We start from the raw sequence: 19174 nt of genomic DNA, 5'->3' as shown, positions 1-19174 counted from the left end.
ACACATCGAAGTGGACACGGTTCGAAAAATTAAGCTGGTTTTCGGTGAAAATTTTAACGGCTGATGTGAGATTTTGAGGTGATACTGTCGCTTTAAGGACTTCCCACGGTGCAAGACGTCGTGCAGCGCTCTCAGGCGCCGTCGTCAGCCTGTTTCAAGCTGAAAACCTCCACATTTCAGGCTCTATTGATCCAGGACGTTGTGAGAGAACAGAGAAGTTTCAGAAGAAGTCGGTTTCAGCATTTTATCCGGATATTCCACTGTTAAAGGAGATTTTTTTTTAATGAAAGACGTGCGGGCGGATTGCAGCGTCGGCTCACAGCCGCCGCGACGCTCCGCCACAGGAAAAACACCTCTGTTGGAAGCCTTAAGGACAAGTTGGAACATGTCCAGCTGTTAAACAATTTCTCATATACTCACTCCACTGAAAGCCATCAAAAGCCGCCTGGATTTTACAAATGGTTATCAACACGGAGGTGTTTTTCCTGTGCCGCCGCACCGCGCCGGCTGCATCCCGTCCGCACGTCTTTCATTAAAAAAATCTCCTTTAACAGTGGAATATCCGGATAAAATGCTGAAACCGACTTCTTCTGAAACTTCTCTGTTCTCTCACGACGTCCTGGATCAATAGAGCCTGAAATGTGGAGGTTTTCAGCTTGAAACAGGCTGACGACGGCGCCTGAGAGCGCTGCGCGACGTCTCGCACCGTGAGAAGTCCTTAAAGCGGCAGTATCACCTCAAAATCTCTCATCAGCCGTTAAAATTTTCACCGAAAACCAGCTTAATTTTTCGAACCGTGTCCACTTCGATGTGTCTCACAGGTTTAGAAAAAAATTTTGATCAAACAAAGCGCCAGTCTCTCAGCAACTTCTCAGACAAAGGAATTCCGACGAGGGGCTGGACGACTCCTCCCACAAGGAGTGCTCACAGGCGAATGACGTCACCGACAGGCGTGGAAAAACTCACGCATGCGCACGAGGGTTCAAGCATGTCTGACATAAAAACATATGAATGACATCCATATAGTTTTTGAAAAAAATAAAAAGGACCTATACTTTGACAGCCCTCGTATAAATGAACTGAGGAAAAATTACGCATTCACGGGTTTAAAAAAAACCTGCTGTGGAGAAGCTGATGTTCAGAGGCACAGATCACAAAAAGCAGGTGAGAACTCTGAACTTTAACAGCTGTTATTTTCCAAAGGTATTTATTTGTTCAATCTTAAAGGGGATAGAGAATCAAAATCATCTTTTTCATGTTTTTGGTGTTAGTTCAGAGTCTCCCCACTGTGGGGAATACACACGAAGTGCCAGCAAGTTTCAGAACCTCTGTTTCAAGTATTTCTCCTTTTTTGAATTGCCGCCAGAAAACAGGCCAATCCGTTTTTGAGAAAAGTTACGTCACTTTTTCACCAATAGCCCCCCCACACACACACACACCCACCCCCTTTCATACACACGCTCCTTCGAAATTAATTATTCATAAGGTTGTGCCCACCCATTCGTAACATTGGAAGAGGAGCAATGGCGAGCTACAGGTGTGCCTTCACAGGCTGTCATAGCGCACTACGATCTTTCCATATTCTTCCCACGGAAAGCAATGTACGCGATCAATGGCTTTTATTCATTTTTAACCACATCCCCAGGACATACAACCGCCGACTATTTCTTTGCTCTGCGCATTTCACAGAGGACTGTTTCACAAACCTTGCACAATTTCGAGCTGGCTTCAGTCGGCATTTAATACTCAGTAGAGGGTCAGTTCCGACTTTGCGACAAAATCAACCCCAGCAATCAGTACAGCCTGTAAGTATCACATTTTCTTTTGTTTTAAATTTGCTTTTAAATTTATTTCGGATCTTTTTTTTTAAATTTTTTTTATTTATTATCATTATTATTTTGTGACTGGACTTTATGTCACAGTCCGCCTCTGGCTGACTTCATGTTGGTGGGCGAGGAACAAGATTTATCACTCAACAGCAATGTTGAAACGTGATCTGTTAAATAAGTTAGTGAAGATTACTGTCGTCTCGTTTTCGCTACAACGCGCTCAACTTTTGTTCAGAATCAGCTTCTTATCACTGGTAACGACGCGGATTTCCTCTCACTCAAACCCGCAGCTTCACAGTGCTTTAAACCGTCGTCCACAGACTTCAGTAGCGACACAAGTGCAGCAAAACGAAACGAGTCATTAGATAAATGCTGGGCTTTGTCCCGCCCATCGGAGGCTCTGCGTTTCTGGGGGTCTATGGGGCAGTGGGCTGGCCTCGGCCGGCCCAGACGCCCAGCTTCTGCATGATGATTGGATGATCTGTCTGAGGCTGAATCCAGTTTTGATTGACAGCGAAATGAGCGAATCAGCGATCATTTTCATTCTGTTCTGAGTTGAACCGGAGACTTTCTTTTTTTTTTTTTTGCCAATTTTATTGACAATTCAAGAACAAAATAATTGATAACACAAAAAAGAGAAAGAATATATACAACATAAATGGCATTTCACAAATAAGAAACAATTTGAATATTGCCACAACAGGCAACAGAACTGAAAGATGACCAGTATACAAGTAAAGGACATATAGAAATAAATTAAATTTTACAAAAAAATATAAATAATAAAGAAAGTAAAATAAAAAGGCAAATAAAATAAATTTAAACTAGGGGTTTTCTGATAAGTTCAATTCGTTAAACAAACAATGCAGTTCCATGGCTTGATTTTTGTTCATAAATTTCACAGATAAGTAGAGGCAGAGTTCCTTGTGAAAAGTGGAGAAGGATGGTTTTGTCTTCAGGAAACGGCACTTGTGAATGAAGAATTTACCCAACACAATTATTACATTTAGAACACTCTCAAATTTCTTTTCCGAAAATACCAAATATGATGTCATATTTTGAAAAATCAATTAAGTTTGGGATTCTAGGAAAAAGCCAGTAATTCACGTCATCCCACAAAGCTTTTGCGTATATACAATCATAAAATAAGTGATCAGTTGACTCAATTTCCCGTTCGCAAAAAGAACTGTTATCGTCAAAAGCAAATCGGTGTCTGAGAAAATCTTTTGAAGCATAAACATCTGAAAAAGTTTTGAAGTGTACTTCCTTAGCTTTTGGGGGAATTGGAAGTTTTATATAATTTGTTCTAATTTTTTTGATTTGATCATGAGAATAAATGCGAGATAGACTTTGGATTGGATTTATAGGGGAACAAAGCATTAGTAAAAAATTCCCTAATTTTGGAATTTGAAAGTGATCTAGCCGTAACATTTTGTCCGTTTATCAGGAGTTTTGGTAGTTCTGGGGACCTGCAGATGGGGTTTTGAAAAAGATTGGTTGTTGTAGATAAAATATTTGGAGGGATAGCTCTAATAATTTTTTGAAATTCTTTTTTCTCTGCTTCCAGGTTATATTTAGTCTTGAATTCATCAAATGATAATAGTATGCCTTTATCATTTAATAAATGCATCACCGACCAAATTCCTTTTTCATACCAATTCTTTAAAAAGATTGATTTGTTTCTAGATTTTATATAATGACAATTCCATAGTGGAGTATTGTGAGGGCTATAATTATGTTTATAAATTAGTCTCCAGTACAATAAAACATGCTGGTGAAATGATGAAAGTTTTATGGGTAATTTCCGAATGTCAAAATCACTTCTAAGTAATAAGCTAACTCCTCCCATTTCGGAAAATATTTTATTTGGAATATGAAACCATAGGCTATTTTGATTAATCAAGAAAGACCTGAGCCAATTTATTTTTAAAGTACCGTTAAGGCTATCGAAATCTATAGCTTGTAACCCTCCTTCTTCAAACTGTTTGACTAAATTCCCTTTTCTTATATAATGAGTTTTTCGTCTCCAAATAAAGTCAAAGTTCATTTGATTAATAGATTTAATTGCTGACTTAGGAAATCCTAGTGTATATGCCGGGTAGACCAGTCTGGAGATACTTTCCATTTTTGTGATAAATATTCTTCCCAGAATGGATAAGTCTCTCTGTGACCAATTATTTAAATGACTTTTGCATTTTTTTAGTTTCTCCCAAATATTAAGATTTTCAAGTTCAGTCTTATTTTTAGTTATATACATACCTAAATATTTGACTTTGGATTTTATAGGGATGTTAGATGCATTAGATAAAGTACAGTCTTTTAGAGATAGTATTTCACACTTGTTTAAATTCAATTTTAATCCTGAGGCTTCTGAAAAAAGATCAATAATTTGGAGGAGTTGAGGTATATCGTTTAGATTATTTTAAAAAATGGTTGTGTCATCAGCTAACTGGCTAATGGAAAGCTTTTTACCTAGTACAGCAATTTTACCAAAATTAGCATTTTTTTATTTGTATAGCAAGCATTTCTGCTGCTACAATGAACAACAGAGGCGAGATTGGGCATCCTTGTTTTATACCTTTGTTAATCTTAAATCGTTGTGAGGTGCCATGAGGAAGACATACTGAGCTATTTGTATCTTTATAGAGTAATTTGATTACATTAATAAAGTTATTTCCAAATCCAAAGAGATCTAAAGCCAGAAACATAAATTCATGCTCTATCATATCAAAGGCCTTATAGAAGTCTAGGAAAAGTACAAAACCTTCATTTTCAATTAGATAATTATAGTCAATCAAGTCCAAAATTAGGCGGGTATTATTGTGAATAGAGCGACCTTTTAAAAAACCAGATTGAGTGTGAGAAATAATTTGGGATATGCCTGATTTTAACCTGTTTGCAAAAATGTGGGTTAAGAGCTTATAGTCATTATTTAATAAAGTTATAGGTCTTAAATTATCCAGAAGAGTTGGGTGTTTCCCGGGTTTAGGTATGAGTGTGATCACCCCTTGTTTCATAGTATGTGTTAAAAGAATCCTTTTCTAAAATTTCTACAAGCATTCCAAAAACAAGGGCTTTGATATGATCCCAGAAGTATTTGTAAAAGTTAGTGGTTAATCCGTCACAACCTGGGGCTTTGTCCTTGGATAAAGCACCTAATGCTTTATCTAACTCTTCGGGAGTAATTTTAGCTTTGCATATTTGTTTAAAATTTTCATTAATTTTAGGAATAAAGTGTTGAATAGATTGGTAGAATGTCTCAGCCTTAGGTTTTGAGTATGAGGAGGAATATAGGTTGCTGTAAAAGGTAAAGATCTCTTTGGATATTATTTGAGGATCTGTGCATAACTGATTGTTAATTTGTAAACTAATCCTTTTCTAAAATTTCTACAAGCATTCCAAAAACAAGGGCTTTGATATGATCCCAGAAGTATTTGTAAAAGTTAGTGGTTAATCCGTCACAACCTGGGGCTTTGTCCTTGGATAAAGCACCTAATGCTTTATCTAACTCTTCGGGAGTAATTTTAGCTTTGCATATTTGTTTAAAATTTTCATTAATTTTAGGAATAAAGTGTTGAATAGATTGGTAGAATGTCTCAGCCTTAGGTTTTGAGTATGAGGAGGAATATAGGTTGCTGTAAAAGGTAAAGATCTCTTTGGATATTATTTGAGGATCTGTGCATAACTGATTGTTAATTTGTAAACTATTAATTGCATTTCTTTCTTGTCTTATTTTTTCCAGCCTACAGAAATATGCTGTACTTTTCTCCCCCTCCTCTATCCACTTGGCTCGGGATCTTAAATATGCACCTTTTGCTTTTTTAGTATATATCTTGTCTAAATTAGATTGTAAAATGCTTCTCCGTTGTTTGTCCTCATTAAAAATAGTTTTGGAACAAATATGATTAAGCTCTTGAATAATTTCTATTTCTTTTTGTTTCATTTGGCGTGCTATCAGCTTACTATGTTTAAGTGAGATTTGGCATACTTTAAATTTAAAATACTCCCATTTTTCTGCAAAAGAATTTAAGTTTTTATCCGATGTAATAAGACCAATTTGTTCAATAATTTCGTTATTAAAATTTTCACTGGTGAGCAACGATGAGTTAAATTTCCAATAACCTCTGTTGTGATGTTTTTTCATTTGAGATGTGATATTAAGTAGTATCAAACAGTGATCGGTTAAAGGAGCGGCTGAAAATTCAGCATTTACAGTTTTTTGCAAAAAATTGTTTGAAATTAGCCAAAAATCAATACGGGATTTAGCTGTTCCATCAGGTTTGAACCATGAGAAGGACTGAACAAGTGGATTAACCAGCCTCCATGGGTCTATTAGGTTAAGATCTAAACAAAGGTTTTGTAAAATTGAGTTTATATGATAAGATTGGAATTTGGAAGGAGACCTATCTAGCCAGTCGTCATACACCATATTAAAGTCTCCACCCAGTATGATATTATTTGTAGAGTATTGGAGTGATAGATTTTTAAGATGATTGGTAATTTCCACTAGAAGTAGTTTGTTTTGAGTAATATTGTTATAGCCATAAATATTGCAGAGGATCAGAAAGTCATTTTCCATTTTAAGTACACAAATTAGCCAGTAGCCCCAGTCATCTTTCCTATGAGTTTCTGTTTTATTATGAAGGTTCTTAAATAAAAAAGCTACACCAGCTGATTTGTTGGTACCATGACAAAGAATTACTTTTTCTCCCCACTGATTAGACCAAACACTTTCATCTGCTTCAACAGAGTGTGTTTCTTGCAAGAAAATAGTCAGTTTTGACATTTTTACAAAACAGAAATATTGATTTTCTTTTGACATGGTCTCTTAAGCCCCTAGTATTTAAAGACACACAATTGAAATTAAAAGGAAAAGTGGACATAAATGAAATTATAGAACAAAGTAAATAAAAATCGAAATTCTCATGTAAAAGTAGAAGTGTATGTAAGCTTGAAACACTGAATCCCTTTAACAAAACTAGGGAAAAAAAACAGTAGACCTCCAAAAACGTAGTCAAGTAGTAACATCTCAAACAGGTTTGTAAACAATAGTTAGGGTTAGTTTTAGTTAATAGTTTTAAATCTGCGTATTTGAACTTAAGGCAAATAGCCTTTGAAAAATTAATTAAGTGCAACTTTAACAGGAAAATTATCTATGTATTTTATTAAGATACCTTATTACATTTTATTTGTTTAATTTTTTTTTTTTTTTCCCCTTTCCAGTAGTGCATTGATGTTTTGGATAGCTTTATAATTAACCAGGGAATACCCGAACTCCATTGATATACCCGACGTGCCCTCGGTAGTAGACGTTCTTCCCCTCTGCTCTGGCTTGCTCCATTTTTGGCCAGGCTGCTGCTCTTGCTTCCCGGTCTAGTTTGCAGAAGTCTTGCTTGAAGTATATGCCCAACTCCTTGCACGCCCTGGAGTTCTTGGTCAGCTTCCAGAAGGCGTCACGGTGATGTCTCATGGTGAATTGGATTATTATTTGACGGTGTCTCCCCTCATCTCTTCTCCCCAGGCGATATGCGGTGTCCACAGCGCTGTCCAGTGATGATGCCCATTGTGGTGCGATCTTGCCCAAGATGTCGATTACTTCTTTGCGTGTCTCTTCTCCCTCCTTTTCTTTTAGGCCCTGGATTTTCAAGTTCCAGCGACGCTTGTAGCGCTCTAGCTCCAGTATTCTTTCTTTCAGCTCCACATTTTCTTTGGCAATAGCAGGCATTTCTTTTTCCAGGTCAGCTAGTTTAGTTTTACAGTCTTTTATATCAGCTGCATTCATTTCAACTAGCTTGGAAATGTTAGCCACCATTATCATGTTGTCACGTATTCCAAATCCGTCAATTTTCCTTGTCAACTTGTCAATGGCTTCTACAATGGAGTTGTTAGTATCTTCATTTTGAGCTACAACTACCTTGTTAGGCGGCGTGGGAGCTTTGGTGGGTGTCGGTGGAGTCTTCCTTTTAGTTGACGGCAGTGAAACATCCATTGCGTACACGTGGTCAGACGCTGAGGAACTTTTGGATGCCGCTATCTTAGCTGCGGCTTCGGCTTTTTCCCGCGACATCTTCTTCTTCTCCAAAAAGCACTTTAACTGGTTGAGAAAAAAAAAAAACAAAACTTGAAACTCAGAAGTGTCTCAGAAGTGATGAATAAGATCAGAAACCTGTTTGTTGGTCAAAAAAGGTGGTCTAAATTGGAAAAACTGGGATTAGTGCACGACAGCTTAAATGAAGTTTCCTGCCCGGGCCGCCATCTTGCCGGAACCTTGACTTTCCTAATCCTCTTAGCAGCATTTTCAGTGAGAGCAAGGGCAGCCAATCAAACAACGGCAACCGATCAGTGCCAACACCTATGTGCATTTCATAATGAGGTTGCCAAATAAGCTCAGAAATGACGCCATTAAAAGCAAACGAGGCATTCTAAACCCAGCATAGTAACATAGCTGTTTCAGAGAGCCTTTTAGGAAGGTTCTGAGCCATTACAGACCCAACCAATTTTTTGGGGGCTACATATGACATCACAGAACAAGGATTAATGCCCCATTCAACCTCTCTATCACCTTTAAACTTAATGTAGTGTTCAAGCACAAAACGTGACTAATGAGGAGAAAAAATGACTTCACACTAAAATGAACTGGAGTCAGAATAAAAATACAAGCTGCTGATTTGTTATTTTTCAAAGTTATTATAAGCTGCAGTGATATGTTTTATTCATTTCAAAGTGAGTTACCTCTTATTTTATTCGGATTTATTTCTACAAAATTATGGGGAGTAAAATCAGCCTGATTGATCTCTTCAGTTTATATCAAAGTTTACCTGCACGTTTGTGTATTTTTTTTTTTCCTTCTTTATAAGAGTTTGGTGTTTGCATTTGCTCCACAAAGTTTTAAAACACAATAAAATGTTCACACTTTTCTTTATAGCAGTTCTGTAATTTCAGAAATGCAACAGAAACAACCATAAATCAAAAAAAGTTGGGACTATAAGTAAATTGAAGATAAAAATTAAAAATGTTGCACTATTCCCAGTTTCTCCACTCACAGAAGTCAAAAGTTCTTCCAGAGTTGTGTCTTGGTGGCTTCCCTCACTTGTCTTCTTCCAGCATGGACATTTAGTTTTTGAGAACTGCCTACCTGACACAGATTTACTATAACATACCACACTGTTTGTATTTCTGAATGATTGATGTAAATGAAGTCTAAGAAATAGTCACTGATTTTGGAAATGTTCATGTTTTCATCCCGACGTTTCTCGGAAAATGCTGCAGGCCTTAATTTAGGAAATTATGCATGATCCGACTAGTCGACTATCAAAATAGTTGTTTGAGGCAGCCCTACATTCAAGTTATGAAATAAAGCGGTATAATGCACTGCATTCATTTTATATGAATGAAACAAGCTCTTGCATTCATTTTATTTGGTAGACTATGTCGGACAATAAACTTCCCAAAGAGGGTTAGTATTTTGTATTATTATTGTTATTACTATTGTTGTTGTTCATACAACCAGTTAATAATCAACTTTTTGGGGGGCGGGGGTGGGTGTAATGTCCAGCAGTGCATACTTTCTTTATATTTTTTTTCATAGTGAAGAAGATTGAATATTGAAATATAAATGAGAAGTTTTTACATTTCAATTTGGGAAAATTAATTTTTATTATTTTACTGTCAGGTGATGAATGAGTCTAATAAATTACAAGGTTTGCGATTAATTGGATGTATTTGTTTTTTGTTTTTGTGGAACATATAATTCCTCAAATTGCAAAACACATACACAGGTTCTCAGAAACACAGAGCAATGAAGAAAAAAAATCACTAAAATATTTCTGTAATTGTTTTTAAATGTATAAAATAAACTGTGCAGTCTATGAACTTTGTAAAAATGGAGCATCCTGAACATAATGAGCATTATTTACTGCTGCACCACAAAATTTATTTTGAAAAGAAATTATCAATGAATAAGTTGGTGTGTGTGGGGGGGGGGGCGCTCTGGCTGGCTGTGTGTAGGGAGTGCTTTTCATAATTTGAAGTAAAATTAGTGGATCTGGGAGGGCGGGGTTCTTTGTGTTAAATATGTCACAAGGATGTTAAACAAGCTGCAACATGTTAATAAATTACTTAGAAATGCATATGTCATATAATATTGATCTCAGACTCTCTAAAACCCATGTTAATACACTGTTGCACTTCTGCTGGGGTGATGTGAGGTTAAGAGCGATGACTGTCAGCAAGTTTGCACTGGATCAATGTGTTCCTTATATCTGCACAGTAAGTTTCTGTGCTTTTGTCTGCATGAAAAGTATATCTTGTAAAAGTTAAGCGCCTTTTATTATCTTATCATGTGAAAAGATGTAAACAGCAGGCAACGGTTCCACTAACATAAGGCTCTGCTTTTCGCGTCTTTCAAGATTGGCCTAGTTAGCCACATGGCCTAAACATGACATGGCATTTTTTGATCACGTAAGCGCACACACTTCTTTATCAGTGATGTCAGTAGGTGTCTATAAAACCTTACTGTAAACTGTGTTCGGGGTCTCATTCCTGAACGAGTTCCTGCGTGACCTTGGGACGGTGAGGACACCACATCTGGTATAATTAACCTCACATGAAATGAATTAAACTGTCCTTTTTGTAACAGAGTCTCGTTGATTCAGGACAGACGCAAAGAATGCAGGGTTTAACAAACATAAGTTCATCTTGAATCAGGCAAATATCTGAGAAAACACTCATAGAACAGAGGAGCTTTGGAGATGTTGAACATTAAATATCAGGTACATGAAAATGTAAAAGATAAAAAGTGATTTGGCACAATATGGCCTCTAATAATTTTTAAATCTGGCCATTGAACATTCAAATCTGGATGGAAAAACATCATGAATCAAATATTTTTAAACCTTTTTTAGTCTTGGAGCTCCATGTGTCTGTTTTAACTAACGATCTTTAAAGTCGAACCAGGGTTTTGTGGGTGAACAGATGTTCACCCACAAAACCTCATGTTTGAAATAAAACAATGACAGTTATTAAAATTTTGCTTTATAAAATAGGGCTGCAACAAACGATTATTTGGATCATCGATGAATCTGGTGAGGTTTCGACATGATTAATCGGATTAGCGGGAAATATTTTTTTTAAATGTGCCAGGGAAACAATTTTTCTCTACTTCCATCACTTTATTTAACAACAGAACATTATTTGAAAGCTTAAAATACTTGAAAATCAACAAATCGTCAAATGTCCCTTGGCTGTTGAAATCTAAAAAAGAGTTTATAATAAAGAACAAAAATAATTATTTCAAATGACATTGCTTTATCAAAGTGCTGAGTTGCCATAAAACAACATTGAAACGTAGAAATGTTATAAAATATATGGTGAAAAAAGAGGTATTTTTGTTGCTGCAAATGAGCAATTAGCATAACCAGTTAACCATAAAACCTAAATCAAAAACTGTAGCCTGACTCATATGTGCAGCATTCTCTCTATAACTTGTAAACTGTGGTCATTTCACAATGATACATGTGACTCATGTTCACACTTTTCTTTATAGCAGTTCTGTAATTTCAGAAATGCAACAGAAACAACCATAAATCAGAAAAAGTTGGGACTATAAGTTAAATGATTTCTCTAAAATTGTATTGTAGCATTATTAATTACTATTATTGTTGCTGTTATTATTAATATATAAATAAAAATAAACTTAAAAAATATTCTAATTTGTAATATATTTGACTCTTTTACAACAACAAACGCTGAGCCATTAATTATTATACAGAAAACAAATGCACAATCATGCTGAAATGCCAGCAGCTTAATGCTAACTTTAACATTGAAAACACCATAGACATGCTAACGCGTTAGCATCGGGTTAGCATTAAAAACATCTATCAACTGTTTCAGAAGACCATAACAGGTCAGTTTAACATAAAAAAAAGGTAAATATTCCTCACAGATATATGCTCTTTAGGGTTTTAGTGGAGAAAAATGAAGATAAAGCGAAATAAAACAAATGAAACCAACGAAGCAGCAGCTCGAAGCACTCCTTCATTGGTTCAAGATTCAAAGCAAAGCTCGCTTGATTATATGGAAGAAACGAAACATTTGCAGTAAAACAAAGTTATTTAGCAACTAATCGATGACTAAATTAGTTGACAACTATTTTAATCGATTTTAATCGATTAACTCGATTAGTTGTTTCAGCTCTATTATGAAAAGTATTTCACCTACATGTGTCGCTGAGCAGCTTTTATTTGTCACGTCTGAGAACAAAGTATATTCGTGTGCTGCGGATGTGCTGATTACAATATTTTTCCTTCCTGCTATTAAAAACAAAAAACAAATGGTCTGGTAGTGTTGTGTAAACTGCAAAAAAAAGTGTCCAAAGGCACAAATGTCCAAACCAGTTACTGCTTTCAAAAACACTTTTACAGACCAAGTCGACTAAACCATACAGAACAAAGCGTGATTAATCGCAATTAAAAAATTAAATTGTTATATTTGCCGTAATTAATCTAAATTAATAGATGTTTGTCATTGAATTTCTACAGTGAAATTCTGGTGGTACTTTCCAAACGGCTATACACACAAAAAAAACAATACAACAGCAGCTTTAAAAAACAATAAACAACTTCACAGAATGGCAAGACATTCCTAAATACCAAAAAAAGACAGGTGCTTAATAAATTATTAAGGTACTTAATGTTAGTGAGGTAGGATAGTTTTAGATATGTAAACAGGCTATTATTTATTGCACATGTTGCTATCCATTCCTGAATGTTTGTGGTAAGGGGAAGGGGACGGGATGAGGTGATGGAGACTATAGCTCTGGGGAAAAAGCTGTTCCTTAGCCTGTTAGTCTGTGTCCTTATAATGTGGTACGTCTTCCCCGACAGCAGAGGAGCAAACAGGGAATGTCCTGGGTTGTTTTTATCCTTGCAGGTAGCCCGTGCCTTTCTCTGCAAGCGCTCAACATACACAGAGTCTGTCTGGGAGCTCAGGGTGTGTAGTGGGGGCTGTGAGACTCTCCTGGTCCTCCTGAAGTCTATGATGACCTTCTTGGTTTTGGTGGTATTGAGGACTAGGTCACTGTCTGCACAGCACTCTGTCAGGTGTTTGACCTCCCCCCTGTACCAGGTCTTGTTGCTGATCCTGATAAGGCATACAGCCGCAGTGTCGTCGATAAACTTTATCAATATGTTGGAGTGAGTGGGGACGCAGTCCTGGGGGAAGAGAGTGACGTGCCGGTCTAAGCACACACCCCTGCGGTGTGCCTGTGTTCATGGTTATGATGCCAGATGTCAGGTTCCCCATCCTGACATTCTGAGGTCTGTTGGTCAGGAAATCCATAATCCATAAACAGAGTGAGGTGGAGAGTCCGAGGTTGGTGTGTTTATGGACCAGTTTATGTGGGATTACAGTATTAAATGCACTGCTAAAATCTGCAAAGAGCATCCTGACATACATATGTGTTTGGCTGCTCCAAGTGGGCCAGGGCTGTGTGAAGTGCAGTGGAGATGGCATCCTCTGCAGATCTGTTCACCCGGCATTATAAGTTATTTTAACCCTCTGGAGTTGCCTGACTGAATTTGGCCATGTAAAATTCACATGACCGAATTAAGCAGTTGTCCCATTAATTCACCAGACTATGTCCATTTCAATGCATTTTAAAAGTGTGTGTGCTTCAAGTTCTATACCAGTTTTTTAAAATTATGTTAATAGGCCTGTTATAACCTGAATTATGATTTTAATAATTTCGACTATTATTTGTGAATTTTAAGGTCATATTTGGTCTGCGTATTTGCAGAAAGCCGTGGTAAACAGTCTTACATTTCCTCATTCAGCTCACCTGAGAGCACCATGTCGGGGCAGGAGAGAAGAGGAAAAAAAACACGCCTTCCACTTCATCATTGGTGGAACCCTATGAGCCAATCAGGATCATCAAACCGCATGGTGGGGTCTGTGAGAACTTTCTGGACAAAACGCCACCAAAAGTAGACAAACTAACACTGCCTCCTGCTGGACAGAAGCAGGAATGGCAAAATGAGATCATTCCAGTGCACAAAAATACATGTCTAACAAGTCAGAAAATCAGGTGCTCAAAATGAATTATATCTGTTTTTGTTGTTGTTGTTGTTTTTTACTTATTTATTTGTTTATTTTAATCAATTTAGCTTTGCTTAGGAAATATGACCCATTCATAAACACTTCCATTATATTTTTTACTCTTAAGTTTATATTGCAACATATACCATTGCTGTGAAGGGATTCAATATAAACGCAACACTTTTGGTTTTGCTCCCATTTTGTATGAGATGAACTCAAAGATCTAAAACTTTTTCCACATACACAATATCACCATTTCCCTCAAATATTGTTCACAAACCAGTCTAAATCTGTGATAGTGAGCACTTCTCCTTTGCTGAGATAATCCATCCCACCTCACAGGTGTGCCATATCAAGATGCTGATTAGACACCATGATTAGTGCACAGGTGTGCCTTAGACTGTCCACAATAAAAGGCCACTCTGAAAGGTGCAGTTTTGTTTTATTGGGGGGATACTAGTCAGTATCTGGTGTGACCACCATTTGCGTCATGCAGTGCAACACATCTCCTTCGCATAGAGTTGATCAGGTTGTCAATTGTGGCCTGTGGAATGTTGGTCCACTCCTCTTCAATGGTTGTGCGAAGTTGCTGGATATTGGCAGGAACTGGTACACGCTGTCGTATACGCCGGTCCAGAGCATCCCAAACATGCTCAATGGGTGACATGTCCGGTGAGTATGCCGGCCATGCAAGAACTGGGACATTTTCAGCTTTCAAGAATTGTGTACAGATCCTTGCAACATGGGGCCGTGCATTATCCTGCTGCAACATGAGGTGATGTTCTTGGATGTATGGCACAACAATGGGCCTCAGGATCTCGTCACGGTATCTCTGTGCATTCAAAATGCCATCAATAAAATGAACCTGTGTTCTTCGTCCATAACAGATGCCTGCTCATACCATAACCCCACCGCCACCATGGGCCACTCGATCCACAACATTGACATCAGAAAACCGCTCACCCACACGACGCCACACACGCTGTCTGCCATCTTCCCTGGACAGTGTGAACCGGGATTCATCCGTGAAGAGAACACCTCTCCAATGTGCCAAACGCCAGCGAATGTGAGCATTTGCCCACTCAAGTCGGTTACGACGAACTGGAGTCAGGTCGAGACCCCGATGAGGACGACGAGCATGCAGATGAGCTTCCCTGAGACGGTTTCTGACAGTTTGTGCAGAAATTCTTTGGTTAGGCAAACTGATTGTTTCAGCAGCTGTCCGAGTGGCTGGTCTCAGACGATCTTGGAGGTGAACATGCTGGATGTGGAGGTCCTGGGCTGGTGTGGTTACACGTGGTCTGCGGTTGTGAGGCTGGTTGGATGTACTGGACGGCTTATGGTAGAGAAATGAACATTCAATACACAAGCAACAGCTCTGGTTGACATTCCTGCTGTCAGCATGCCAATTGCATGCTCCCTCAAATCTTGCGACATCTGTGGCATTGTGCTGTGTGATAAAACTGCACCTTTCAGAGTGGCCTTTTATTGTGGGCAGTCTAAGGCACACCTGTGCACTAATCATGGTGTCTAATCAGCATCTTGATATGGCACACCTGTGAGGTGGTATGGATTATCTCAGCAAAGGAGAAGTGCTCACTATCACAGATTTAGACTGGTTTGTGAACAATATTTGAGGGAAATGGTGATATTGTGCATGTGGAAAAAGTTTTAGATCTTTGAGTTCATCTCATACAAAATGGGAGCAAAACCAAAAGTGTTGCATTTATATTTTTGTTGAGTGTATATTGTGATATGAATTTTAAGTCATCTTGCCCAGCCCTAATTTTCTGTTATCCAATCTGTTATTCAGCCCTGCTCCATTAGATCTGCACTGTAAATAAGTATTTTAACCCTCGAAAAATCTCTGTGCTTCTTCTGGGTTCTAATTCCTGCTAAACATGACAGCCAAGAAATGTTGCTTTTATATGTGCGTTTGCAGAGCTTTGGCAGCAAACTGTCCATTGAGGATGATGATGATCTGTCTGACAGTGAGGACAGCGTTTACTCTGGACTGGAGGACTCTGGGAGTGACACTGATGAGGAGGATGAGGAGGTAGAGGAAGCAGGATCCTGCAGTGACAATGAGGAGCTGAAGGTAGTGTTTTTTGTTTGTTTGTTTTTTTTTGTTTTTTTTTCTCTCCTGACCTACTTGGACCATGAAGATTGGGTCATTCGTGATATCACATAGAGCTAGATGATATAGCTTGATCGCAGTGATGATGATTTGAGTTTATTGATGATGATTGATGATGAGTTTGATTATTGATGAGATGGGGGTTAAAAACTGCTTCCAAATTTTGTAGTCCATTGCAGTCATTTCAGTCAGACATAATCAATGTCAGGATGTTTTTCCCAACAGTTTTGCATTGCCAGCTCATCATAATTTGAAGTGTAACATAAAATAACTGTGAAAACCACTGAAAACATCCACAGGCCTTCCCTTTTCTGTTCAAGAACTGATATAGGAATCAAAAAAGAATAGGAGCGCCAGGCAGAATCAATAATGGTATCCATAAACTCTTACCATTCCCATTACTATCTGTCGATAATTATTGATCATTTTTAAGGTAGCAGGTTGTCATACCAGTTTTATTTATTTTTTAAGAGTTTGCTCACTGTCTTTTGTACTTTATAACATTAGCAAATCACATGAGTTTATCTGCTGTTTTGATGAAGGCTTTGAACCGATTTGCAAAAGAAAAAACAGACTTTTATTTTGCTAGGAATGAAAACTAAACCAGAAACTTTTCAATTTTTCATATTCCAGAACAGAACCATTTATCTATATTATAATAGCCAAGTGGCCTTTGTGTGAGTCGGGGCTGTGAAAACTCAGCGGATCCACGAAATTCCGCGGATTTCATCATGGGTGGGGGGGTTAGTGTTTTACTCTGTAATCGTGATCGTCACTGAGTTTTTAAAATGTCTATCAGTGTTCTTTTTTACAACATCGTGCAAGTTTTATAAGTCCGCAGCGGCCCACAGACACTGATCTGTGTGTTGGATACAAATCAAGTGTCGTTGGATCCGCGGAGTTTCGAGGAGAAAAATCCCTCTCAAAGCCTGGCTGTTGAGACAGTTGTCATAAAGCGGGACTGGTTGGTTGCTGCGGTGACACTGTGTGGCTCCTGTGCGACTCTTAACCTAAACGTAGCACACGGACATTGCAAACCTTTAGAGCTCTGTTTTTAAAAGAATTGTGCAGCATGTCTCTGTCACGGACCGACGTCGGACAGAGAGAAGATGGCGAGAAAGACGGTTTGAAAAAGTCTGATAAGGAAAAGAATCTGTGGAATTGTCGCTGGCTTCATGAACACACCTGAAAGATAAAAGAAACGGGAAAGCGAACTCTGCTATCAGGAAACACGGTAAGCATTTTTCTCTTTCTGGAAAATAAACATTGTGCTGTTCAAACAGGATTTTAGAAAAGATGACTTTTTTGAGTAATCTGGACTTTCTTTCATTAGAAAAAAAGACTGTGGCTTTGAATGGATTTACATGAGTTTTATTAATGTAGACTTTTTTCATGGGAAAAAAGACACTGTGGCTTTGAGTGGATTTACAGGAATTTGTCTTCATGAATTTCATGTCGTTTAATTGTTCTGAGTCAGTGCATCATTTGGTTTACAGTTAAAAGGAATATCATTCCAGGTCCTACTTCCATGTCATATTCTGTTATTTCAACATGATCACTGACGGTTCAAGTGAAAGGTTGAATACAGGGTCATTTAAATATGCCCTAATTTTGAGACTTTTTTGTTCCAGGAGATGCTGAAAATGTATCATTAGATAGAAAATTAATTTGATTTCTGGGATCCCACGGGGCCCGAGACCCCGGCTCCTGGGGCCATTTTTGGAGAAATTAGCACTTTTAGCTAACCAGTAAACAATGGACATTGTGCTGCAGTGTACCCTGGGAGTTCAGGGTTTTGAGTTTTAAATGTTATTGTGGTTTGTGTTTAGTTGAACATTGTTGTTAGTGTTATTGATTTATTGTATTCTTGTAATTCAATTGGTTTAGTCAGTTTAGTTAAGCCTCATGTTTCCATTACCACGAATGAGTTGAGTTTCATGTTGCCAGTAGAGTGAGTGAAATATGTGTGTAAAACACAGATTTCTAAAACGCATTTCAAAACTGAAGCCTGACTGTCGGTAACAATGCCAGAAAACACACAGAATGGAACATCTGGTCACCCTAGCTGTCTGTTACAGAATGCTGTATTGTCATCTTCTCTGTTTTTCACAGGAGCGCTATAATGCAACATCCACGTTTGGCATATACAGTGTTTTCATTGTCCCACAGCTGACATTGAAAGTTATTAACTGGTTCGGGAACGTCAATTTTGGGGTGGAACCCAAAACCAGAAATGTTAAAATATTGTTTTTGTTCAGAACAAACGAGTTGCAAACAAAATTCTGGTTCAAAGCCCTGGTTTTGATTGTCGTCATGCAAGTTGCAAGGGGGTGCTATAGAGGCATGTTGCCCAGCCCATGGGTGACGCCCCTATGACATGTAAGAGGTCATTCTTTACCTGTGTTTCAATTTTCATGATATGACAAAATTAAAGCCATCAAAAGGAAGAACATAATTTTATGGCGAAGGATGAATATTCGGCATGCCACCACACGGACGCCATTACTTGTAGCTTCACGGCGATCATCGTGTACGTTCACCAACTTGTTCTGCATGTTTTAGAAGTGGAGTGAAGTTGATGGAGTTAACTTTGTGACATCAGTGCCTGTTAAAGTAAAAATAGGACATTTTCTGTTACCGCCGGGAGGCACTATGAGTTAGGTCAGAAGTTAATATATGCTGACGTTCAGGGCAGAGCCGTCATCATGTCCAGCAAGTTTGAAGGATCTACGTATGTGGGCGTGACAGCTGTTCGAAGTGAAACGGAATGCTCCGAAACACTCACCAAAGTTTGACGAACCCTTGCAGCCGCGCCTTTAGACCTACAGAAATTATTTTGATAACTTTTGATCAGCATGGAGTCATAATGATGTGTACCAAATTTGAAGATGATTGGATGAAATCCCTAGGATGAGTTTGTTTAAATGTAAGTAGTGGAAATGGCCAAAAATGGCAAAAATTACCTAAAATTCGAAATGGCCGACTTCCTATCAACATTTCACCATGACTTTAAGAGACTTTTTTTGTGCTTTCCAGGATGGTAAATATGTATACCAAATTTCATGAGGCTATGACAAAAAAAACAAAACAATGGGGAGGGTTTTTTTGAACA

General features: G+C 38.0%; 1 protein-coding gene across 2 annotated transcripts in view; it reads left to right on the top strand.

The window, feature by feature from the left end:
• The window catches only part of bop1 (BOP1 ribosomal biogenesis factor), a 34256-nt gene that overhangs the window by 5246 nt on the left and 9836 nt on the right, over nucleotides 1-19174 (top strand). For both annotated transcript variants that reach the window (XM_034160690.1, XM_034160689.1), the window contains exon 2: nucleotides 15868-16023. In XM_034160690.1, the coding sequence (XP_034016581.1) occupies nucleotides 15868-16023 (156 nt within the window). The remainder of the gene's footprint in view (nucleotides 1-15867; nucleotides 16024-19174) is intronic.

The sequence above is a fragment of the Thalassophryne amazonica genome, chromosome 20 (genome assembly GCF_902500255.1).
Source record: "Thalassophryne amazonica chromosome 20, fThaAma1.1, whole genome shotgun sequence".
Lineage (NCBI taxonomy): Eukaryota > Metazoa > Chordata > Actinopteri > Batrachoidiformes > Batrachoididae > Thalassophryne > Thalassophryne amazonica.
This window is presented reverse-complemented; position numbering and strand designations above follow the sequence as displayed.